General features: G+C 41.6%; 1 protein-coding gene across 5 annotated transcripts in view; it reads left to right on the forward strand.

The window, feature by feature from the left end:
* The window catches only part of LOC126284198 (aminopeptidase N-like), a 1000437-nt gene that overhangs the window by 703564 nt on the left and 270667 nt on the right, over positions 1-26206 (forward strand). For all 5 annotated transcript variants that reach the window (XM_049982954.1, XM_049982953.1, XM_049982955.1 and 2 more), the window contains 2 exons: positions 19026-19177; positions 25690-25885. In XM_049982954.1, the coding sequence (XP_049838911.1) occupies positions 19026-19177; positions 25690-25885 (348 nt within the window). The remainder of the gene's footprint in view (positions 1-19025; positions 19178-25689; positions 25886-26206) is intronic.

Genomic DNA, 26206 nt, shown 5'->3' on the forward strand with positions numbered 1-26206 from the left:
GGGTACTGATTTCTCATGATCTATGCACCCAAATTGCGTGGAAATGGAATCACATGTCAGTTCTAGTATAATATATTTGTCCAATGAATACCCTTTTATTATCTGCATTTCTTCTTGGTGTAGCAGTTTTAATGGCCAGTAGTGTATCTAGGCGGAACATACCATACGGTATGAGATGGAAGGTGGATGTAAGCACTGTAGTAGGGAAGACGAATGGTCAACTCGGTTTTTTGGGGCAATTTCATGAAACCATTCTTGAGTTCTGGTCAAGCGTTTATGGTTTCCACCAGGTCAAATTAAAAGTAGACATCGAAGCAATCCAGAGGTGGGCTACCAGGTTTGTTACCGGTAGGGGCAAACGACATGCAAATATTACAGAGTTGCTTAGGGAACTCACACTGGAATCCCTGGAGGAAACGTGACGTTCGATAAGAGTAAAATTTAGAGAACCTGAATTTGAATCTGACTTCAGACCGTTTCAACTGGTACACTTCGCGTAAGTACCACGGATATATACGAGAACTTAGGGCTCGTATGAACCATGTAGAAAATCTTTTTTCCCTCGCTGTATTTTCTAGTGGAATAGGATAGGCAATGACTGGTAGTGACATATGGTACCGTTCGCCACGCACCGAACTACTTAAACCTAACAAACCTAAAGACATCACCGTACGGTGGCTTCCGGTGTGTGTAAGTAGATGTGGACGTACCATCCTCCGCTGTGCTCGTCGGTCTCTGTCGGCTAGTAAATGCGGTCTGACTAGTCTTCAGTAGCTCTAGTTGTTCCTCCACAATTCCACTTCACAATTACATCACCAGCAACCAACTTGAGTAGCCTTAGAAGGGTCGAAATGTTCCTGATGGATTTGCTGCTCAGGTGACCAGGTGACACCCAGTGACTAGTCCACGTTCAAAGTCACTGAGCTCTCGTGCTTTACTCCTCCCCTAGTGAGAACACAAAACTTGAGATTTTCGCTTTCATTATCAGGTGATGAGAATACGAAAGTGGCATCTAAGTCTACGGCCTCTTTGCATTACGCAGGTAGCGTTTCCTAAAGGACTGGTCGCATTTTGTATAAAAACGGTGTTGAGTTTGTTCTTCGACCACCACCTAAGATTTTACCGTGTGTGAAGTATCATCTAGGTTTACGTAAGGCGAGCGTCTACCAATCTCATGCAGCTATTCCTTGTCATACCTTGGTCAGGCCATCAGGACAAAAAAATGGCTCTGAGCACTATGGGACTTAACATCCGAGGTTATCAGGCCCCTAGAACTTAGAACTACTTAAACCTTACAAACCTAAAGACGTCACACATATCCATGCTCGAGGCAGGATTCGAACCTGCAACCGTAGCAGTCGCGCCGTTCCGGACTGAAGCGCCTAGAACCGCTCGGCCACAAACCATCTGGACAATGGAGGACTAGCGTATAGAGTATGAGCGTTACACACTATTGCAACAGACGATAAAAAAATATAGCCTTTGCACCTGTCAACCTATGGAATATAACAACTGAGTGCAGCTCCAGTGATTGGGATGGTTCTCTTAATTAAGCAGGCGAGATATTTGCTTAAATTCTGCTTGAAATCCTGCTCTCTTCCTTGTCAAAAAACAGAAAGACAGACTTAATGCCACTTACTCACCTGTTGGTAATTAATATCGTGAAGTGGCGGCTTGTTTCAGGCATCTGTCCTCGCATGTTTCCTATTTACGTACTGAATCTGCATTCAAGAGTTTCCTGCTTCATTTATTTTCCGATTAGGTTTTTATTTGTTGACTTCTCGTTCACATATCCCGTCTCTCTGTACTTTCCCCAAACCTGGGACACCCCACTTTGAGAGACATGTCACTGATCGGCAACATCTTTTTGTGCATGATCTGCCTAAAGTAAAGCCTCTGTCCTGACTATCAAAGTGTTGCATGCCTCTACTTGGCGTGTTACTGCAGTGCTGAACACAAACTGAATGAAGCTGCTGCTGATACTGGAGTGCTCGCGGTGTGTGCCGCTGAGGCAGTGGTATGCTCACATGATTGGAAGATGGCCATAAAGCGTGCCAGAAGGTAACATTATTCAGTATATAGGCTCTAACTGGATGATACATGAAGTGCCTAGGTCAGTTAGATCTCTAGTATCATAAAGTACATTTTACGATAGTATTCCAGACTTTTGTTGCACAGTGTAGTTCCTTGTCGGTAGGCCCGTTTAGGAGGGTTTAAACGTTGTGCAACAGTGCGCTCTCGTTACATTCGTGCCTTTAAAATGATGGGATGTTCACCTGTTCAGATATCGATGGATACAGAAGGCGTCTCCCGGTTGCATTCCTGTAGGTTGTTTGAACATTTTATACGGCCGAAAAATTGAATTTTCGCGTTGGATTATCCTGTTGAACGATAACTTCACAAAGACCTCGAAGACAAGGCAGACAAGTCAGAAATGAAACGACTGATGTCCAAATTACTGTTTATAAGAGACACAGATGTTCGTGTAGTCTTCCCAATAGCATCGAAGCAGGTGCTTGTTTCTAGCTACAACGATGCGCTCTCTAAATCAACCTGTGAGCAAACGTGCCGCTCTTCTTTGGATCTTTGCTTGGCTATGTCGGGGGGCCCCACCAATTGTATGCTAATCTGACTGCCATGTGGAGCATCGAGGTTAAGTTCTATTAACAGGGATTTTTCCTTGGTGAGGTGTTGAGGTGTGGAGCGATGGACACTCGGATTCGTTGGGGACCGCTGTAGAGCTGCTTCATCGAGAAGTAGCTCCTGCGAGTTTTTGAAACTTGGGAACGGATGGGAGAGCGATACCCTGACTAAAGACCCTCCATACCGCACAAAAATGACGCCTTTAGGAGAGGAGGGCGTCGTGGCCGATCAGATCCACCCGGTCCTCGGCTAATAGGTCCCCCAAGCGGAAACTCCACCCTAAAAGTTCAGGGGTTTTTCTTTCAAACAAAATTTAATGGCTACTTCACATCTTTGGAGTATTTACTCTTAGAGCCCTATCTTTGGCTGTATTCGAATTACAAGTACGCCAAAGAAATATATGCAGTATGGAATGCGCTAGGGGTCATGGCACACTGACAGCTGCGAAAGTGGTCAAGACAGGGTCTGTCTCTCAGAGACTTGCATCTGATGCACTTCTGGCACTGGTGGTGAGGCACAAAATGTAGATAAAAGTTTGCAGTTTTATTCGGTCCAAATGTTCTAAAGAAAAAAAAGGATACTTTTGGTTTTTGTAGAAGCTGTTTATAAATTCAGTATCGGCTGTTTGAAGACTGAAGAAAGTAGGAGCCCCAGCATCGCCTTGTGAACCTCTCAGAAGAAGTCCGCTTATCTAAAGATCAGCAACGGATCAAACAATCCAAAGATGCTGACTGGGGAAGGAAAAATTTAAAAGAAAAGCTACCCTGGTCTTGAAATTACAAGAAGAAGGAGTATTACAGGAGCAAGAAAGGAATACTTATAGTGCAAGTAAATTTCGTTGTGTATGTGGCTTATACTAGTATTAATTTTTTAATAAAATTGTAAAATCCGTTTTCTAGTAAGTTTATTATTTTAAGTTCAATACAAAGTTTTTGATACTAAATATTAAAGAATCTCAATGATATTTTTGCAATAATTTTGTCTATTTTATTATCACATCTATGTTTTCATGATTAAAGAAAACTTAAAGTTGAAATTTGAAAAAAAACTGAAATTAATAACTTTCCGCATAAAATAAATGAACATAGCTTTTGAACAATGTCTTGTGAATGTACCTAAAGAATCTGGAACGCGAAAACTGATATATTTGTATGAAAATTTTTGGCCTTCAGCCAAAAATTTTAGTTTGGAATTTTTAGTGTGTTGCCGAGTGACTTACCACTCCTTTTATACTTGTAATAGGCCAGTTCCAAACATGTGCTATGTGTTTCATTTTAACCCTTTCACCTACGTTCTCTTGCAGTTATCCTCTTTATGTGCTGCATTCCACTTTGCAACTGTTGACGTGCAAACTGCCTATGTAGCCTTTCACCTTTAATTTTAGTCCTATTTTAGCACTTGCTGCATTTTAGTGACACTTGTCCGTTGTTATTTCCGTTCGGGCGCTAAAGACTACGCTGTTGAGCGCCCATTTCCACCATATCCATCCATCCTGTATGAGAATTTGGTTTTGAAAAATATCGCTAAAAACCGTGAAAAACTTTACAGAATGACAAAGTCAGTGAAGTTATGGACTTCAAAGCCTTATGTGATAGATATGATTTTAAAATTTTGTTGTTATCAGCAAAGTAGAAGAAATGTTAAGTTTTTGGGCGAGGTTTCCCCTTAATAACTGACAGGGTGAGTAAGGTCAAAGGTCAGAAGAAGGTAAGAGGACGCCAGCACCATTAGGACGAAGCTTAGTAAAGCACGATGGTGTACAAACCAACATATGGCCGTGCGGTACTAGGCGCTTCAGTCTGGAACAGCGTGACCGCTACGGTCGCAGGTTCGAATCGTGCCTCGGGCATGGATGTGTGTGATGTTCTTAGGTTAGTTAGGTTCAATTAGTTCTTAGTTCTAGGGGACTGATGACCACAGATGTTAAGTCCCATAGTGCTCAGAGCCATTTTTGAAACAACATATGGATTGACAGCTTTATTTTTGTCGCCTTGTAAAACTAATGCCGTATTCGAACTTTACAGGATTGTTTCACACAACCATCCGCATTGACTTACATTTATCTACATTTAAATGAAGCTGTCATTCATTGCGCCAACTAGAAGCTCTGTCATCCTGTATTCTTCTATACTCCCTCAATGGTGACACCTTCCCGTGCATCAGAGCATCAAACAACCGTTAAATAGCTACTCATCCTGTCACTCATATAGTATATATATATATATATATATATATATATATATATATATATATATATATATAGTGAATAAGTGAATAATAGCGGTCCTATCACACTTCCCTGGGACACTCCTGACGATACCCTTGTCTCTGATGAACACTAGCCGTTGATATTAACGAACTGGGTTCTGTTACCTCAGAAATCTTCGAGCCACTTACGTATCTGGAAATCTAATCTGTACTCTCAGATCTTCGTCAACTGTCTGCAGTGCCTTGCCTTTCCTTCTTTTTTTCCCCAATTCTGTTCAGTACCTCTTCGTTAGTTATTCACTTTACTTATCTAATGTTCAACATTCTCCTTTACCACCACATTTCAAAATCTTATATTCTCTTCTTGCATAAACTTTTTATAATCTACAATTTTATAATCTACAATTCTGTTCAGTACCTCTTCGTTAGTTATCCACTTTACTTATCTAATGTTCAACATTCTCCTTTACCACCACATTTCAAAATCTTATATTCTCTTCTTGCATGAACTTTTTATAATCTACGTATAACTTCTGTATAAGGTTACGTTCTTCAACTAAGAATTCTTAATATTTACATCCTGGAAAATTCATTTACATACTTTTTATCGACGCCTCTTAGTAACCAATTCACTAACCTAGAGCATCAGCCCCCCTTTGACAAGAGAGAAGAATGAAGTATACGTATATAATTTAATGTATATAAAGTAGGTATAATATATAATTTGATATATATAATTTAATATATTCTTATTATTTAAATTTGTACTGGATACTAACAAATTTCTGTTTTTTAGAAACCGTTTTCTGTTCCACTTGTGAAAGTTCGCATTTTACATTCTCTTACTTCGGCCGTTGCCAGTTATTTTGCTGCCCACATGGCAAAACTCGTCGATTACTTTTAATTTTACATATCCTAACCAAATTCTATCAGGATCACTCTAATTCGATTCAGCTACATTCATTATCCTTGTTTTACTTTCGTAGAAAGTCGTCTTATAGCCTCTTTTCAAGTCACCATTCATTCTGCTTAGCTACTCTTCCTAGTCCATGCCGCCCCCGTCGGAACTACAGAGTAGTCGAAAACCACAAAATTATTATTTCTTATCCCTGAAAGTTAATTCCCTACCAAAATTTCTCCTTGGTTTCCTTTTCTTCTTGCACAATGTTTAGATTGAATAATGTAGATTAGCAGTACAATCATGTCTCACTCATTTCTCAACTACTGCTTCCTTTTCTTGCACTTACATTCTTATAACTGGGGTCTGGTTCCTATACAACCAGTCTATAACTTTCCGTTCATTGTATTTTACCTCCAGTACCTTCAGAATTTTCGAAGTGAGTATTCCAGGCAACATTGTCCAAAGTTTTCTCTTAATCTACAAATGCTATAGACATACTTCAGTACGGAGAATGAAAAATGTGGGTGCTTAGTGTTACTAAATTGTCCGGCAAAAAGTTTTTCTGGCAGAACGGTGAGCGTGCAATTTACAGGAGGAAAATCCACATGGTCCTTTACCTAAACGTCCCTATATGACGGGCGACCCAGCGCAGCTAAGGACCTGCGCGAAGCCTTTCTCACAAGGGGTACTCGCGAGCGCAAATAAAACGCTACCTCCACAAAAATAGGACATAAAAAGACGGAAGAAAGCGAGAGCCTGACGGTTTCTCTCTACGAAGGCGACCCTCCGTCAATATTGCTGGGGCCTTAAACAAATATAACGTGAAGAGCATATTCCACTCGTGGCGCAAAATTAAAGGCGTACCGTTCTCTGCCAGAGGCCCGTGGGGGACTGTGTAACTGTGTGCACCTAGGGTGTTCAGCAAAGCGCGTACGTGTGTGTGTGTGTGTGTGTGTGTGTGTGTGTGTGTGTGTGCGCGCGCGCGCGCGAGCGTGTGTGGCGTGTGTGTGTGTGGGGGGGGGGGGGGGGGGGGGGAGTGCCAAATAATCTGGCAAAAACTCGCTGCAGAGGTATGAACTTGTTGAAAAGAAAACATAAAAGAACTTTGTGATGGTCAGGACGTCAGGAATGAAAATAATCCAACTGGAAAATCAATGAGTGTGAAATACAAGATCTCCAATCACGAGACATGAATTTGAACATCATCTTCGGAGTCTCAAAAAAGGAAAAGCTACTGGTGTTGATGACTTCCCTGCAGAGCTGCTGAAAAATTTAGCTACAAATACGAACAACCAATTATTCAGAGTAATAAATGACTGCTACCGAAGAAGAATCATGCCAGAAGACGGCACACAGTGCAGAACCTTTCCCACGCCTAAAATAGGAAAGGCAGCCTACACCCACTATAGAACGCTGTCAATGGTGTCGCATGCCTCCAAAATACACATTAGTATAGTTAAGAACAGGATGAAAGAGAAGGTAGCTAAGTATGTTAGAGAAGCCAATATAAATTTAGAGAAGACAGAGGAACGAGAGAAGCAATTCTGGCGTTGCACATACTGTTGGAGAGAAGAGTAGGTATAAATACGAGATGAACTTATCGTACCTTCATTAACCTAGAAAAAGCTTTTGACAATGTGACAATATAAGATAGGAGCCACTCTTCAGAATTATGAAGGAAATTGGACTGGACTGGAAGAACAGAAGAAAGATTAACAGACTATATCAGAACCAAAGCACAAAAATAAACATCACTAAGATAGAGGAAGAGGTCAAGATTAGATAAGAAATTAGACAATGATATACACTGTGTCCGTATGCATTTATGTGTTCATTCAGATGACGAAGGGGAAGACAAATGAAATAAAAGTCAATGGTGAATTGGTTAATTGTAGCAGATTTGCTGAGGACGTCGTAATAGTTGAAGACTCCGCAAAAGAAATGAATAGAATGCTGCAAGTCTTATCAGACATTATTGAACTACGTAAAAGCGAACAAACGAAAAACGAAAGTAATGGTATTATGGAAAAATGTGGAAGAAATCAAAACCAATACAAAAATTGAGGTGTAAATATTGGTCAGGTTATTTTCTTGTCTTGTTAACATAGCAACAGAGGACAATAGGTGCAACATGGAAGTGAAGAATATGAATGCACTGGCAAAACAGATGTTTATGATTGAGAAAAAATTTTTAATCAACAACAGTTTTAACCAGCAAACGTTTTAAGTAGCAGCAGTATTAATATAGATGTCAGAAAATCTTTTGCAGAATCATTTGTATGATGTACACAGATCTACAGAAGGTTTAATTAGATAGGAATCGCCTTTAAGCAGACGAAAGTTGGATATGGTGAAAAATGAGGAGAGCGGACTGAACGAAAAGCAATGAAGAAGACTTCAGTCTTAATGGAAGTCAATGAAGAAAGAAGATTATTAAAGGAAATGGAAAAGAGAAAAATAAAATGTATTGAGTATGTCATCAGACACAACAGTTCCATCCTTAATGTTCTTGAAGGTAAAGAGACAGGAAAAACCTAAAGAGTGCGGTCAGAGGATGACCTAGGAAGAACCGTTTGGGCAACATCGCGAAGAGTTTAGGATGTGGCAATTACATGGAACTTAAATGAATAGTCAATGAAAGAAGAGTGTAGTTGCATCGATAAGGGATTAGCCTTCAGAATAAGCAAGGGCGAGGGGCTTTCAATAAGTAACATATTTTTTCTGAAAATATCCCATCCACGTACTGCTTCCAGCATAGTGCATCATTCACTGGGTCAAAGAGATGGAAGTCGGAAGGTGCGAGATCTGGCATTAGGGTGGATGAAGAAGAAAAATACAATGACGTATTATGAGCTACTATCGGTTACGCTGACTTGTGTGAGGTCATGCGTTGTCATAGAGAAGAAGTTCGTTTGCATTTTTGTGGCGACGCACACCCTTAAGTCGTTTCTTCAGTGTCCTGAGGGTAGCACAATACACTTTCAAGTTGATCGTTGCACCATAGTCGAGAACATCAAAGAGAATAACCCCTTCCGGCACCCAGAACACCGTCGTTATGACTTGACCGGCCGAGGGTGTGGTTTTCAATGCCTTTCCTTCGGAGGAGAAGTGGTGTGGCGCCACTCTATGGATTGCCCATTTGTTTTCGGTTCGAAGTGATAAATCCATGTTTCATCGCCTGTGACGACGTCTGACAAAAAATTGTGACAATCAGCCTCCTACGCACAAGCAATTCCGCACAGATGGCCCTTTGCTGTTTTTTTTATGGTCTTGTGCTAGGCGGCGAGAAACCCAGCGGACAGACAACTTCGGGTATCCTAACCGGTGGACTAGTGTGTCAGTACTACCAACAGAGACGTCCACTTGTGCATTGAGGTGTTTGATCCGTCGAGCACCTTGAGTGAGATTAACCGCACGTTCCAACATTGCAAGAATCGGAGCTGTGCATCCGACCAGCAGAGAGAAATGAGATAGGTTTGCACAACCTATCTGCGATGATGACAAATGCCTTGCCCAACGACTCACCGTGCTATTGTTTATCACCAGGTGCATATTCCACAATGTCCCACAACGAATTCTCCCTTTTTGTCAACCGAAATTGGACGAGAAAAAAATGTGTTGCATCACTTATTGAACGCTCATCGTGTGTAGGAAGCGTTTGTCTCCGGTGGAGAATCAAGTTAGCCTCCATGGCAGAGCACAGCGTAGTCATAGAAAGAAGTGAAAATACGAGTAGATGGGTATCAAAGTTAGTAACGTTACTTCCATTTAAGAGCCGGATTGAAAGTCAATTTGTAAAGAACATTATGGTTGGAGCGACGGATACAGCTACGCACGCTATGAATTGGTAAACCAGGACTTAACACAGAAACGTGATATCGAGTACTTTACCTCGATCGCCAACCTTTTATTTGATGCTTTTCAACTGATGCCTCTACTCATGTAAGTACTTTATAGTAAGTATCGCATCGAGAAATCGTAGCAATGATTTATTACATATTTATTATTTAGCCAAAACTTTGGCCCAATGACTCAGATACGACATTTTTACAATTAAACGTGCAAGCGCCAACATGCCAACAACTGAACGATCCGTGTGCTTGTGGGCGACAAAGTAATAGTACGAAAATATCTGCGGCATTTCGCTAATTTTGGCAATGTTGCGTTTGTAGTTCGTTCATTTGAAATCGCCTTTTTGCACGTGTAGATTCACTTATTCTTTTTGGATTGTTGTTTAAAACAGTTCAAAGGCATTAAATACACGGGTTACTGAATCAACAAAGGGAATAGAACCTAACAAAACTGAAACTTGGTAGTATTCTGATTAACTGTAAAAATGAAGTGAGGTGCGAAATCAAATCTGTTTGAAAAACTCGAAGTCTTTGGGAAATACTTCAAACTTGAAAAAGCGTTTAAGAAAACACACCAAAAGACAGAAAGATGATTCAAATAGCTCTAAGCACTATGGTGCTTACCATCTAAGGTCATCAGTCCCCTAGACATAGAACTACTTAAACCTAACTAACCTAAGGACATCACACAAATCCATGCCCGAGGCAGGATTCCAACCTCCGACTGTAGCAGCAGCGCGGTTCCGCACTGAAGCGCCTAGAACCGCTCGGTCACAACGGCCGGCCCAGATGGTTATAACTGAAGTGCAGCTACCCACTGAGGTCCAGTATGGAATATAGTTATCGTATGGCAGCGAAACTTGGTAGATGTTCTAACGAGTTAATGTGAAACCGATTTATGCCGGGAAAAAATTTAATTCCAATTTTGGCTATCAGTTGAAAATCTGGCAGTGCACAACATCCCATCGACGTCTCCGATTCTCATATCGCACAAACTGTATAAGCGATGTTTAACAATAAGTTAAACACTGTGCCCCTCTCGCTTCTATGGCTTTCTGTGCCCATGTCCCGTTCCTAATCCATTACACATGGAAACATTCCTATAAGTTTTTCTTGAATTCACAGCTGCAGATTTGCACCTGGTAGGCAAAACTAAAGATAATTCACTGCCACCCATTAGAATATCTACAAAGTTTTGCTTTCACACGGACTGAAGCGCCTAGAACCGCTCGACCACAGATACCCTCTAGACAGAAAGACATGATTAGTAACTTAACAAGATATAAAAAGAACAGAGTTCTGAGCATGTTCTTTATGGGTCGCTGAAAACAACAAATCACTTCTTGTTAGCATTTTTATTTTATTTTGTGACTCGATTCGGCCTTAGCCCATCATCAGTGGATCATATAAAACAGAAAGGCTTAATACACTGCATTGCGTCATGTAATTAGAGATCTAATACAGCAGTGCTATAAGATGTGCACAAAGTTTATGAAATAGACGTAGACGCCCTACACGACTTCATGTCTAGTGAACAGTGTACTACATACCTGCATGGCAAAAAAAAGTGAACCACCCAAAGATATGGTCGTACGGTAATGTAACTTCGTACACGTACACACTGCCGTCGGGTACGTAAATCTTTAAAGTTGCAGTTCTCTGTGACACGAACAACGGCCAACAGAGTGCACTACTATTGTTCGCATTTAGTGTTATTACGAGTACCAGGCGTGTTAGGTTATATACAGGGCGTGAACAGCGTCAGATATTGAGTGATCGCTGTGAAATACACAGACGTGTTGCATTCACCTACGAAACAGCATTGTCAGAAATAGCATTTCAAAAGCCTCTCTTTGTAGATCTCCATTTGTCCTGCACGTCGAATCGTGCTATGTCCAGATTTGTGGGGCATTGGACTGTATGGGGACCTGGGAGCAAGGGCACTCGTCATCAGTGTTCCTGTCGGCCAGATCTGATCGGCCATATAGTGCACCAAACACATCGTAACACCTACACAATTGCGATTACCATCGAGGAACTGTTAATTCTATGTCATCCTATACAATGGGTGGGAGACTAACAATAACCGTCTAGGAAACTGGCGTCCCATTCGTAGTCTGCGATTAACACCACACACACAAGCGGCTATGTTCAGGTTGCTGCCGTGAGCGAGAAGCATGTATTGCCGATGAATGGCCCTTCTGGCTGCTTCACGTATTTTTCAGGTAGTGTAAGTACATGACAAGGTGTATGTAAGAAGGGTGTAAATTTAAAAAAAATAGGTTTTTTGATGATAAGAACCAAATATGATATTAGAAAACCGTTTTAGAAAATCTTGTCTTCGCAAAGTAATCAGCCAGTATAAACCTGATTAGTCGAAAAAATTCAATTTAAACACCTTTATAAAACTGGTTCTTAGGAGATTTTTTGCTTAATGTTATGGCCTTCATTCATGAGTAAGATATCGATACTTTTCGTTCGATGCTGTGTCCCTACTCGACCTTAACATCTGTCGCGAGAGAGCTACTTGCGAGAACGCAAGATAACCTCACATGAAACTCAGGCTGAGTTATTTTGTTTTATTATCATTTATTGCCGCGTTTCAATTTGAACCATCCTGCAGGATCATAAGGTACGTAAAATATTTCATGAAAGTGAAAAATTATTTCATTAACTGCTTTTCCAGCAGTACCAGACACTTTACAAAGACATTCACAAAACTATTAAAAGATGCCTAAGAACAACATGCTGTACATGTTATAATCTGCGATAGAAGGAAGAATCTTAGTCATTTTAATGATACAAAGAGAAAAATGTGAAAGAAATCAGATACCCTCCATAGAGAAATCCAGATAGCAAATATCTACACTGTTCAACCACAAGATCCTTCTAAGAGGAGATAGTCAGTAGGGCGGACTCCGCTATGATGAGTAACAAAATCTGAGAAAGAAGAGGAAGAAGATGAACGTAGAGCAAATACAGCTACTCCCCCCATAGTCACCGGTACTTGTTTAACACTTAATCTAAAGGAAGAAGAATCTGGCTCATCTAAGCAGATCCATAGTAAACACTACTCTTACGAACAGTACAACAGATTCACATAGAATTTACGGTGAATACAAAGAGCTCTGGCACTGGACCACGTCAGATGGAGTGGATCTCTTTGAAAATATTGCAAAATACATGAAAAACAGAAAAAACTCTGTAAACTTGGAAACTTCGGCCAGTCCAGTGATGTCTCCAAACAACTATACTGTCCACTGTAACGTATGTAATTGTAGGTTCTAGGCGCAGTTTCTTTTTCCCAACCCACCAGTGCACCATGTATGCGCGTATATATATATATATATATATATATATATATATATATATATATATAGAGAGAGAGAGAGAGAGAGAGAGAGAGAGAGAGAGAGAGAATGTGTACTGCAAGGATACCCCAAGCGCTGGTCGATCTTGCCCTGCCTCGGGGTAAGCCCGGATGCACTGCAGTGGATATCAACACCAACCTATGGCTCTTTCTGCCGGTCGGAAATGACAGGAACAGGGGTTCTGTGAGGCTCACATTACGTGTGGCCGTTGCGAGTTTGTGTGTGTGTGTGTGTGTGTGTGTGTGTGTGTGTGTGTGTGTATGTTTCCGTGATATTTCCGAGTAAAGCGCATGCCCTTTCCGAACAGTTCATTTGTTGCACGATGTGTTAACCGTATTGATTATAACGCCCCAAATTCTACATCCACTTTTGAATTTATAAACCCTTTGTACAACGTGTGATGAAGTGTGGTGAGGCCACTAGTAACACTTTACCCTTTTTCTGTTCCACTTGTGAGGCTTCGCTGCTAACAACCACATTCGGTAGGTCTCTGAGTAAGCCTGAACTTCTTTAACTGCTCCGTCCCGGTGATTACGTGTAATGTTCAATGTTTTATGACAAGTTTTGAAACGTACTCTCTCGTAATTTTAAGACGTAGCCTCTTTGACTGTAGACTCTCTTCCTCGTGAGTCAAAGGACACGCTAGAATGTATCGTGTAGTATCAGTTAATTAAACATGGTATGGTATTAACTAGAAATTGACAACAGGATGTTGTACTGAACCTTCTCCATATCAACAAACCGTTCCACAGTCTTGTCTGCCATCTACTATTTTCAAAAGCCAAAACATTGCATCTTTCGCCGTGCCTCAGAAAACCTTTTAATTATGTGTTATAGGATATGAACATTGTATCTTGAAAGAATCACAGAAGATGAAATGGAGGGATATAACATCTGATGTCCCTCAAGGATCAGTTTTTGGGCCGCTGTCATTTTCCTAGATGCAAATGTTTCCTTCACACTTACCCTCCAACTACCATATGTATGAGGGTCATTTTCAGTTACATACGAGGGTCACTGCAGAAAATCTAACCGCAGCTATATAATCCATTAATAACCATCTGCAGTAGGTTCATGACTTGGCCAACAAAATAGGACGTATGCTGAATATTACTAAGAACTATATCCATGCAGATCACGCAATTTAGACTTTCTCTCCACAAGAATCGTACTGTCCCGCATACTTCAACCCTGGACTACGTTCCCAGTTCCCGCATCATTGCGCTCCCACAATGTGATGCATCTATTAAGCGTATCACAGCAGAACTGTGTCTGCAGGAAACCCGGAACAAGTACTCTCTTCTGACAAAGCATCAGTGTTGTTGAGCAATGGTCTTAGTGTGGGACGAGATGTGTAACCTACTTCTGGAAGTCCCTCGTAGTCTAAACAGTTACAATTCCTGATGCTTCTACCTCGTCCTAAATTCATCTGTAATTTTATTACCGAACCACCACTTTATGGAAACATTACCATTCCCCTTACTTACAGCTCGAAGGGTGATTGCTACACACTTTGTTTCTTTGATTCCTTCATAATAGCAGTCGTAAATATCTATGCAGAAGCATAGTGGGAAAGACTGTTGCACTTGAAGTGTGGTGTACTAGGACCACAAGATAACTGTCAGTCGGTACTTTCATTAGATGGATTTTCTGCAGTTTTGTTGTTGCCTGAGCAACATTTGTTCATATTTCGCGTTCTACACGTTTTAGTGCTCTATAATATACTCAGAGACAAAGAAAGACGATGCACCACGAAGAAATTACCCGAATGGGACGAGAAGAGGTAGATGTGACATACACATACGGCAAACAAGTGATTATAATTTCAGGAAAAGTGGATGAGTTATTGAAGAGAAAGACTTCACATAACTGAGCTAGTCAATAACGCATTGGCCCGCCCCTGGCTCTTGTGAAAGAGTTATTGAGCTTGGCATTGATTGACAGAGTTGTTGTATGTTCTCGTGAAGGGTATAGTGCCAAATTCCTTCCAATTGGCACATTAGATCACTAAAATACCCAGATGATTGAAGGGCCCTGCCAATAATGCTCCAAACGTTACCACTTGGGGAGCGATGTGGTGACCATGCTGGCAAAAGTAGGGTTTGGCAAGCACGAAGACAAGCAGTAAAAACTCTCACCGTGTGCGGGTGGGGGGGGGGGGGCATTACATTGCAGAAATGTAAGCCCAGGATGGCTTGCCATGAAACGCAATAAAACTAGATGTAGATATTGTCGACGTACCACTGTGGTGTAAGAGTGCTACGGATGACCGCCAAAGGGGTCCTCCTATGAAAACAAATGGCACTCCAGACCATTACTCGTCGTTGTCGGAATACATGGCGGGAGGCAGTTTCGTATCCCACTACTGTCTACAGACACGTCCTCACTGATCATCGGGGACCAATTAGGAGTCATTACTGAAGACAATTCTACTCCATTTAGTCACTTCCAGACCGCGATGGCCAGAGAATACATGTTCATAGACTTCTCAGGCAGCGAGGGTTTCCAAATTGGCTGCCACCTTCAATACGGCCCGAAAACCAGGAGTAGTCTTCAGTGCTGTTTCACTTCACAGCAGGACCCCTGTGGTTACCATCCACGGTACCCCTGTAGCAGAGCGGTATGTCAACGATATTTTACTCCCCTTTTCGTTGTCCTTCATGGGAAGCCTTCGTACGTTTACATTTCAGAAATGGTTCAAATGGCTCTGAACACTAAGGGACTTATCATCTGAGGTCATCAGTCCCCTAGAACTTAGAACTACTTAAACCTAACTAACCTAAGGACATCACACACATCCATGCCCGAGGCAGGATTCGAACCTGCCGGCTTACATTTCAGGAACACTATGCCCTTCTCCACATGACGAGAGTTTCTTCTGATCGTGCTTGCCAAACCTTGGCCATTAACTCACCAGATCGCTCCCCAATTGGGCACGATTGGAGCATTATGGTCATGGCCTTGCAATCATTTGGGTATCTTGACGATCTAATGCTCCAGTTGGGTAGAATTTGGTACGATATCCCTCAGGAGAACATCCAACAACACTGTCAATGCGTGCCGTCCCGAATAACTGCTTACATAAAGGCCGGAGGTTGACCAACGCGTTTTTGACTTGTCCAACTTGTGAAGCTCTTTCTCTAGAACATATCATCTAATTTTTCTAAAACTCTAATCATTTGTTTGACTTTCCATGTACGTCACACCTACCGATTTCCCGTCCATCCAGATAATTCCTTTGTGATGAATAATTTAATAATGAAAGGATTGCTGTACATCAAGATACAGAATGTAATTGTTGTTGTTGTGGTCTTCAGTCCAGAGACTGGTTTGATGCAGCTCTCCATGCTAGTTTATCCTGTGCAAGCTTCTTCACCTCCCAGTACCTACTGCAACCTATGTCCTTCTGAATCTGTTTAGTGTATTTATAGCTTGGTCTCCCTCTGCGATTTTTACCCTCCACGCTGCCCTCCAATACTAAATTGGTGATCCCTTGATCTACCCATCTAATCTTCAGCATTCTTCTGTGGCACCAAATTTCGAAAGCTTCTATTCTCTTTTTGTCTAAACTATATATCTTACACGTTTCATTTCCATACAAGGCTACACTCCATACAAAGACTTTCAGGAATGACTTCCTGACACTTAAATCGATACTCGATGTTAACAAATTTCACTTCTTCAGAAACGCTTTCCTTGCCAGTGCCAGTCTACATTTTATATCTCCTCTACTCCGACCATTCTCTGTTATTTTGCTCCCCAAATAGCAAAACGCATTTATTACTTTAAGCGTTTCATTTCCTAATCTAATACCCTCAGCATCACCCGATTTAATTCGACTACATTCTATTATCCTCGTTTTGCTTTTGTTGATGTTCATCTTAAATCCTCCTTTCGAGACCATGTCCATTCCGTTCAGCTGCTCTTCCAGGTCCTGTGTTGTCTCTGACAGAATTACAATGTCATCGGCGAACCTCAAACTTTAATTTATTCTCCATGGATTTTAATTCCTATTCCGAATTTTTCTTTTGTTTCCTTTACTGTTTGCTCAATATACTTGTCTCACCCCTTTCCTAATCACTCCTTCCCTTTCTTGCCCCTCGACTCTTATAACTGCCACCTGGTTTCTGTACAAATTTTAAATAGCCTTTCGCTCCCTGTATTTTATCCATGCCACCTTCAGAATTTGAAAGAAAGTATTCCAGTCAACATTGTCAAAATTTTTTTTTAAGTCTACAAATGCTAGAATCATAGGTTTTGCTTAATCTATTTTCTAGGATAATTCGTGGGGTCAGTATTGTCTCACGTGTTCACGGAATCCAAACTGATCTTCCCCGAGGTCGGCTTCTACCAGTTTTTCCATTCGTCTGTAAAGAATTCGTGTTAGTATTTTGCAGCAATGGCTTATTAAACTGATAGTTCGGTAATTTTCACATCCGTCAACACTTGCTTTGTTTTTGATCGGAATTATTATATTCTTCTTGAAGTCTGAGGGTATTTCGCCTGTGTCATACATCTTGTTCACCAGATGGTAGAGTTTTGTCAGGGCTGGGTCTCCCAAGGATGTCAGTAGTTCTAATGGAATATTGTCTACTCCGGTGGCCTTGTTTCGACTCAGATCTTTCAGTGCTCTGTCAAACTCTTCACGCAGTATCATATCTCCCATTTCATCTTCATCTACATCCTCTTTCATTTCCATAGTATTGCCCTCAAGAACATCGCCTTTGTATAGACCTTCTATATACTCCATCCACCTTTCTGCTTTACCTTGTCTGCTTAGAACTGGGTTTCCATCTGAGCTTTGATATTCATGCAAGTAGTTCTCTTACCTCCAAAGGTCTCTTTAATTTTTCTGTAGGTAGTATCTATGTTACCCCTAGAGATATCCGGCTCTACATCCTTATAGTTCTCCTCTATCCATCTCTGTTTAGCCATTTTGCACTTCCTATCGATCTCATCTGTGAGACTTTTGTATTACTTTTTGCCTGCTTCATTTAGTGCATTTTTATATTTCCTTCTTTCATCAATTAAATTCAGTATATCTTTTGTTACCCAAGGATTTCTATTAGCCCTCGTCTTTTTACCTACTTGATCCTGTGCTGCCTTCACTATTTCACCTCTCAAAGCCGGCCATTCTTCTTCTACTGTATTTCTTTCCCCCATTCTTGTCAATCGTTCTCTAATGCTCTTCCTGAAACTCTCTACAACCTCTGGTGGTCAGTTTATCCAGGTCCCATCTCCTTAAGCTGCTACCTTATTGAAGTTTCGTTGGTTTTAATCTACAGTTCATAACCAATAGATTATGGTCGGAGTCCACATCTACCCCTGGAAATGTTTTACAAATTAAAACCTGGTTCCTAAATCTCTGTGTTACCATTATATAATCTATTTGAAACCTGTCAGTATCTACAGGCTTCTTCCATGTGTACAACCTTCTTTTATGATTCTTGAACCAATTGTTAGCTATGATTAAGTTATACTCTGTGCATACATTTCATACACTTCATCAATCTCTTCGTCATCTGCGCAGCTAGTCGGCATATAAACTTGTACTGCTGTGGTAGGCATGGGCTTCGTATCTATCTTGGCCGCAATAATGCGTTCACTATGCTGTTTGTAGTAGCTTACCCGCATTCCTACTTTTTTATTCATTATTATACCTACTCCTGCATTACCCCTATTTGATTTTGTATTTATAGCCCTTTATTCACCTGACCAGAATTCTTGCTCCTCCTGCCACCGAACTTCACCCATTCCCACTATATCTAACTTTAACCTATCCATTTCCTTTTTTAAATTTTCTATCCTTCCTGTCCGATTAAGATAGAGAATAAGAATACGTTATTGAGGTTTAAATCGAATTCATTTGCAGATGAAGGAGAGCTGGACTCTGGGTAAGTACTTTGATCCTGTGATGGTGAATATTACTTAGAACAGAAGAGAAGTTTTTCTTCTCCTGTAGGCAGACTACGCAGTTTGTGATCAGTGCTCCGCCAGACTGTTTTTATTGTGCTGACATACTTTAGTGACATTCTGTCTCTGACCCTGCAGGGCTGCTGATCCAGTGGGCAACTTCACGTTCCACGGAAGCGTGGTCGTCCTGATGGAATGCATGGAGGACGCCGATAACGTGACCCTGCACTCGGAGGAGCTCCTAATCGACGAGAGTTCCGTCCGCCTGACGCAACTATCAGCAGTCGAGAGTAAGTACAGCTGGTGACTCCCATATCTGCGCAACTATCACCCAGTGCTTAATATGGCTCGTTCTTTCACGTTTCCTATCTTGTCTATGTTCTCCACAGACTCAGTATCGGAAAGGAAAGAATCAAAAGATTTTTTCAGGTATCGGCTGAAGAACAGAATGATTTCTTTGTTTCATCTCCATCAGTCAACACCAACGCAGCAATGGTCTATAGCCTTCAAGAGTCACCAGACTAAGTAACTAGTCACTTGGTTAATAATGCCAAACTTGACATACTGCTTCGAAAAATGCGACAGCTAAAATTTTCAGATAATGCTGAAGCGGTCTGAAAACTACTTGAAAATCGTACAGCAACGTATCGTCTATGTGAAGAAAAGTCGACCCGGAGGCATTGTGTCTCAGAAACGTCACAGGTTCAGTCTTGATCCCGTTATTGTTCGCCCTTATACGTGAAATCATACCGCGTTGTTTCTTCAGTTATTAGTCCACATCCTCGACGTAACTTCTGAATGCTAAAACCGTTTTAAAAGTCCACCGCACGCTGCCAGCGTTTCATAAAGCTGAAATTTATTGCATCATGTGTTACATTATTGGCCTGTTAAGACCTGTGACAAGTTTCAGATGCAGTTGCTGAAATGACCGTCATATGAGTGACAGATATAAAAATAATTTGACGTTGCACTAAATGGTTTTCTAATATGATTCTGATTTCACAGACGCGATACTATTTTAAAATGGTCACTGGCCGACACTGGCCAGTGATGTAATAGACGACTCAAAGAAGTTCATCTGTATAAAAAAATTGACAGCCTACAGTATTCAGTATCTCGTCGGTTCTGCCCCTCCCCCCCCCGCTGCAATATCGTTTATGTGCTTACGATCAGCTTTACCTAAGTGGTAGTACTAAAGACAATACTGCGATCGTCCAGACGAATGGTGGTAAGCCATCAGTGGTCAGATGGGCGAAAAACGTGAGACTTAAACTGAATGCGAAGGAGTCCCAGTAATTTTAGCTATCCCATCAGAAATTAACGAACTCTAAGTTTCTCGAACCATTGCCTCATATTCTTGTCTATGGTATTCCGGTACCTTCTCTAAAACAACATCTCATCTCGGCGGAAATATACTGTCTCCACATTCTGAGTGACTTCCGACTGCCTCCATACCCTTAAAAGTTCAGGAACATATTTCCACAGGATGCGCAAGGTAAACTCGTTTTACTGAACCTCCACTATTGCGAAGAATCAGATAGGGCACGAGTAGCGAGAAAACTAGACTGTTAGAACTAGCTACGACTGCTCGTGTGTTTTACATCTTCAACACCCGTCTAGTTGAGCACGCCATCGCTTCTTTCTTCCAATTGGGTTGGTTACTACCAGACAAGTTACATTATTAAGATACGCTATGCTTACTTCATCGGCTTCTTAGTATACATACGCCCCAGTACCTCACGTCAGGGTTTCAGTACCTCTCATCTCATCTAAGCGAAACAGAAAGTCTCGCTTATCTAGTACCCTAGCTTTGCCCATCCGTAAAACAAAACCATTTGCGAACACCTTCTCCGTTGTTGCTGTTCTTCTCGGAACAAGCTGCCTCTGGACTCTACATAAATTAAATGTTCTTTTACTTTTAGGAGTAAGCATTTCCTTCTGTCAGCCTCATAACGTCTGCACAAAAATTACTGCGTACGTCCATCTTCGCTCTATAAAACATTAAAGCGAAATCTCCTATCATATTCCATTTATGCAACATTCTCTCCAAATTTCCCAATCAGTCACGTCACTTTCTTTTCCCCTAATTTCATTAGTTGTATTTTATCACTGTATTTTATCACGTTCCTCTTACTCTCCCTCTTCCACTCTTCCACGAACATCCATTGCTGTTAGCCCCTGTAATTTAAATCTACCTGCGTGTTATTTGTCATTAATCGTGTACATCCCCTGAACTATTATAAATGTTTTTTTTTTAATGACATGATTCACGAGGCTGTGTTTTAAATTACTTTATTTGCACTTTACTTTATGTGACAGTCATTCGAACAGGTTCACATTGTGAGATACGTAGTAAACATTACGTGGTTCGTTTCCCTGCTGCTGGTGATATATGTGGCATTTTAATAAGGCAGTAATATTATCGTTCTCGAAAGAACTTTGCATGTCATGTACCTAATATTTTATAAGATGATCGTTGGCGACTCTCATGTCCACATATACGCATGGCTCACGATGTTTTAGCAAACTGATAACGATGTGTCCACATCTGTTACTATAGATGCACTTGAAAATGGAGAGTGTCTGAAACTAGCAGTGCAAATAATATATATTTGTTTTTGCAGACTGCATTAATTAAAAACTGTTTTATAATGTTGTACAACAACAACTATAATGCAAAATATGTGAAGTACCTCTTTAGATGTAAGGGAGACCTGATGACCCTAGACGTCAGGATAATAAATAAATAAATAGTTCGAACCGCAAAACTATTTTTCTGCGTCTAGGTGGGAGATACCGAGTAACCATTCTTGTTCTTTCTGTAGCATACTGTCTCAAGTATACATCAGTCGTGTGTGACTGTCTGTGGGCAATGCTTGTAAAGTATTTTGTTGGGTTTGCGGTGATAATTATGGGTAAGATTTAAAAGGAAAGGAGGCAACGGAAACGATATCAGTAAACAGCCTATTCCTCTCTAAAAACGCCAGGGAGGCCGGTGCTCTATACTCACCTTCCTGTCGTCGAATCACCTCCTTGTGTAACACAAGACAATAAGAGGGGGCCTTTGGGTTTGACCTACGAAAGGGTCTTGGCAGCCAAATACTAGTGGTGGATAATGGGGCTCTTCTGGATCGATTCTCATTACACTAACGTATGCTGGCGGTCCCATCCATGTATACAGTGTCCCGTTTATCTTGATCACCCCAAACAACTTTCTGACCAGAATCAGAATAAAAAATATAACAAAAGAGTGTTGTTTAGCTACCAGAGAGACATCAACCACGACACGACAGTCAACTTAATAAGAAGAAAATGGAGATCTTTAACAGCGTATTTAGTGCCACGATCCATTGTGGGGCACAAAAAGGGACAGAAGATTCAAAGGTGCTCGAACTGGTGACCTTGGACTGCGGTACACTGTTCCATGCGTTCGATAAAAAAATTCATCGCCGCTTGCATTGTTGTCTGCCGAAGTGAATTACAAGTAAACACGATACCTGCCTGCGATTTCCTCTGCAGTTGGTTTTTTGTGACAGACGGTGTTTTTTATGCATCCCCAAAGAAAAAAGTCCCCAGTATTTAAGTACGAAGAAGACCGAACACGCCTAGCCGCTATTCCTTCACGAGCAATTCTTCTGGCAAGATAACTTCGGTGCAGAACGCTAAGTGCACGCAAGACATAATGTGGTGGACTGCTATCGTGTTAGTACCATATAAACATTCTGGTTCTTATTGGCGTTTCATCCAGAAGGCAACGAAGAATTCGTGTGAGAGAGTTCTCATACTAGCTGTCGTTTAGGTTACCAGTGATGAAATAATGCCCAACAATTGTAGTACCACGCATCATACAAAAACATTAACACTCAATTGACGCTGATGTTCCTCCTGCTTAATCCATTGTAGGTTTTCGCTGGACCAGTAACGGATGTTCTTAGTGTTTGTCTGTCCTGAAGGAACGTTCATAAGTTAAAACAATATCTGAGAAGAAGTTCTAGGCGGCGGACATTTTCTGGTGTGCCCAGTGAAGAACTGTACACGATTCTAGAAATCATTCTCATACAATTCTTAGTGTTTATTTGCCTGATAAGTATGGAAGTAGTGAATGCTAGAATGCGATGTTCATCGGTTTTAGGAATCTCAGCTGTCGTGTGCTCACGTGTGGATTCACTGTTGCAGAAGCGAAAGCAATAACTTTTGCAGCTTCTTCTGTGCGATATCAACAATGATAGTGTTGTCTTTCCTTTTCCCGAGGTGTCACAACAAGACGAGGAAAAATGTCTGAAATGTGGATTCTTGCTAGGATATCGCTCTCAGTGGAGATATTCTGCCTGACTAGCATTTTGCCTACTTTCAGCCACGCAATAAAAAAGAAAGCAAAGATGATACAGTTTTTAATCTAGCACTGCCTCTGTTGTAGCTAACATATCGTTTATAAGTCCTACAGTCCCCTATGGTAAAGACTTCATTTTGATAGTGACAGAGAGGTGCAAGCAGAGGCGAGGTCAAAGGCTCCGTCAACAAACTCGATCATTTTGCAACGGCGGTATCAACAAATTAGTCTCTCGTTGCGAGAAAAGTGTGACTACGTGGAGAAATAGGTATGTAGACATGATGAATAAGGAATTTTAATAACATTTGTCTTATTTAAAAAAAGCTTTAAGAATTTTCACATAAAAATTCTGAGGCATTACTATGCGCCATAGATGAGCAGCATTTGCACCTTCTCTTCGTTGGTGTACAGTGTAGACACACAAACCTTCAACTGAAGACGGTTTACTAAATTGCTGGTGCGCATTTCTTTTGTGTATCCATTTGTTTCCTGTCAACTACAGCAAATGGAGAACTACGTTACTGGTTACACGCACTATGTGATAGTACAGGATGGTTGAAGTCCATTTTGTGTTATGCTTTCCATAAGTGAATGGTAGATACGTTTATAGAGATTACCAGTTAAAAAGTATACGGTGACGCAAATAGACGTACTGCTGTTCATATCTTTGTAGCGAACAAAGTTACAAGAACGGAAATCCTACTGGTTAATGTTTTCATGGTGGTTAAATAACAGCTGCTTGACATATGTTTAACATCCTTATTTGGTGTCGCCAATAAAAATGGGGCATCCAGTATACTATTGTAACTGACTGACAAAAGTCATGAGACAGCTCCTAATATTGTCCGCTGAAGAAATATTGTACCATGCTGCCTCTATAGCTGTTAATAACTGCGAAAGCGTTGCCGGTGCAGGATTTTGTGCACCAACTGACGTCTCGATTATGTCTCATAAATGTTCGACAGGATTCAAGTCGGGCGATCTTAGTGGCCAAACCATTCCTTGAACTGTCCAAAACGCTCTTCACACCAACGGCGAACACATGTGGCAGGGTGACATCGTTGTTTGGGAACATGAAGTCCATCAAACCAAACTGTCTTCAAGGAGCCGAACATAACCATTTCCAGTCAATGATCGGTTCAGTTGCACCAGAGGACTCAGTTCATTCCATTTAAAAACAGCACACATGATTATGCAACCACCACCAGGCTACAGGTGCCTTATTGAGACCTCGAGTCCATGGCTTCGTGGGGTCTGCACACTCGAATCCTACCATCAGCTCTTACTAGCTGAAATCAGCACTCATCTGACCAGTTCACGGTTTTCCAGTTGCCTAGGATCCAACCGATAAGGTTATGAGCTCAGGAGGGGCGCTGCAGGGATATCGAGCTGTTAACAAAGGTACTCTCACCGTTCGTCTGCTGGCCAAATTTCGGAGCCTGTCTGTTGTGACTGGCAAATTCGCAATTTTTCACAAACACAACTTTTATTGATGTAAGGTCACAAGGCTGATGACTGAACCTACAAACGAAAGATGACAACAACGAAAAAAGTCTCCTAATTGAGGCAAACAAAAGTTCACTTCTTATTTTCCACAAAGGTTGGTGGTAACACACTTACACACTAGTAACAGTCCAAGTCCGAGACGAAGACGTAATCTTCGACGGTCGCAGTTCACGAGGTCGGCATCAGGCATGAACTGAATTTCGGGCCTGGTTGTAGCCCCTAAATATCCGTCTCCAGTCAGTCAGATTTCGGCGTAGTGATAGTTCCTGCAGGCCGTGGCTCGAGCTACCACTGCAGGAAGTAGTGCTCGGAATGTGTGTTTCCATATCTTGTCTGTAGATAGCCGGTGTTTACCATGGTGCTTTTGGGTATGCCTTGGGCATAGACAACCTCGTCCTTTGTAGTGTTATATGGGTTGCTGGCCCTCAGGGGCCTTGGTTCCAGGATAACACTGTCCTAACGAATACGTTCTCCGTATGTCCCCCATTGATTTTTGTAATAATTGCACACGTTATTTTCCTGTTAGCACTGACTACGCAAACGCCACTGCTCGTGGTTGTTAAGTGAAGGCAGTCGGCCATTACGCTGTCGATGGTGAGAAGTAATACTTGAAATTTGTCATTCTCGGTACATTCTTGACACTGTGGATCTCGGAATATTGAATTCCGTAACATTTCCAAAATGGGACGTCCTATGCGTCTAGCTGAAACTACCATTCAGCGTTCAAAGTCTATTAATCTCCATAGTGTGGCCTTAAACGGGTCGGAGGTCTTTCACATGTATCACCTGAGTACAATTGAGAGCTTCTCCAATGCACTGCGCTTTTATACTTTGTGTACGCAATACTACCGCCATTTGTCTATGTACATATTGCTGTCCCATGACTTTTGTCACGTCAGTGTAATGCAGTACAATGTATGGAGCGTATGACTGACCATTCAGCGTCGATTAAACCGATGTTCGCAGACGGAACGGGTACTGAGCTCCCGGTGGAGAGGCTGTCCTTCGACCCGGACCGTCAGTTCGTCGTGTTTCACGTGGGCGGCGGGCAGCGCCTGAGGAGGGACTCCCGGTACCAGCTGGGCCTCAACTACACGGGCAAACTGGGCGACGCGCTGCACGGCTTCTACCGCTCCTCCTACAAGGAGGGCAACGTTACCAAGTGAGTACTCTACCTGGCTAAAGTGGCTGACTGGAAGTGGCCGTCATCGCTATCACACAGCGGCCCACCGCATTGATTCATCATCAGTTCTCTACTATATCACTACCTCCTTTGTGTCTTCATTTGCTGCGATCCACTGCTTCTTTCTTAATGTTGCTGTATGTGCTATAGCCCATCAGATCACGTGCGACCTACAATCTCTTCGTCCACAACCTCCTCTTCCCTTCCACATACAGTACTAACCATTAAAATTGCTACACCACGAAGATGACGTGCTACAGACGCAAAATTTAACCGACAGGAAGAAGATGCTGTGATATT

The sequence above is a fragment of the Schistocerca gregaria genome, chromosome 8 (genome assembly GCF_023897955.1).
Source record: "Schistocerca gregaria isolate iqSchGreg1 chromosome 8, iqSchGreg1.2, whole genome shotgun sequence".
NCBI classification, from domain to species: domain Eukaryota; kingdom Metazoa; phylum Arthropoda; class Insecta; order Orthoptera; family Acrididae; genus Schistocerca; species Schistocerca gregaria.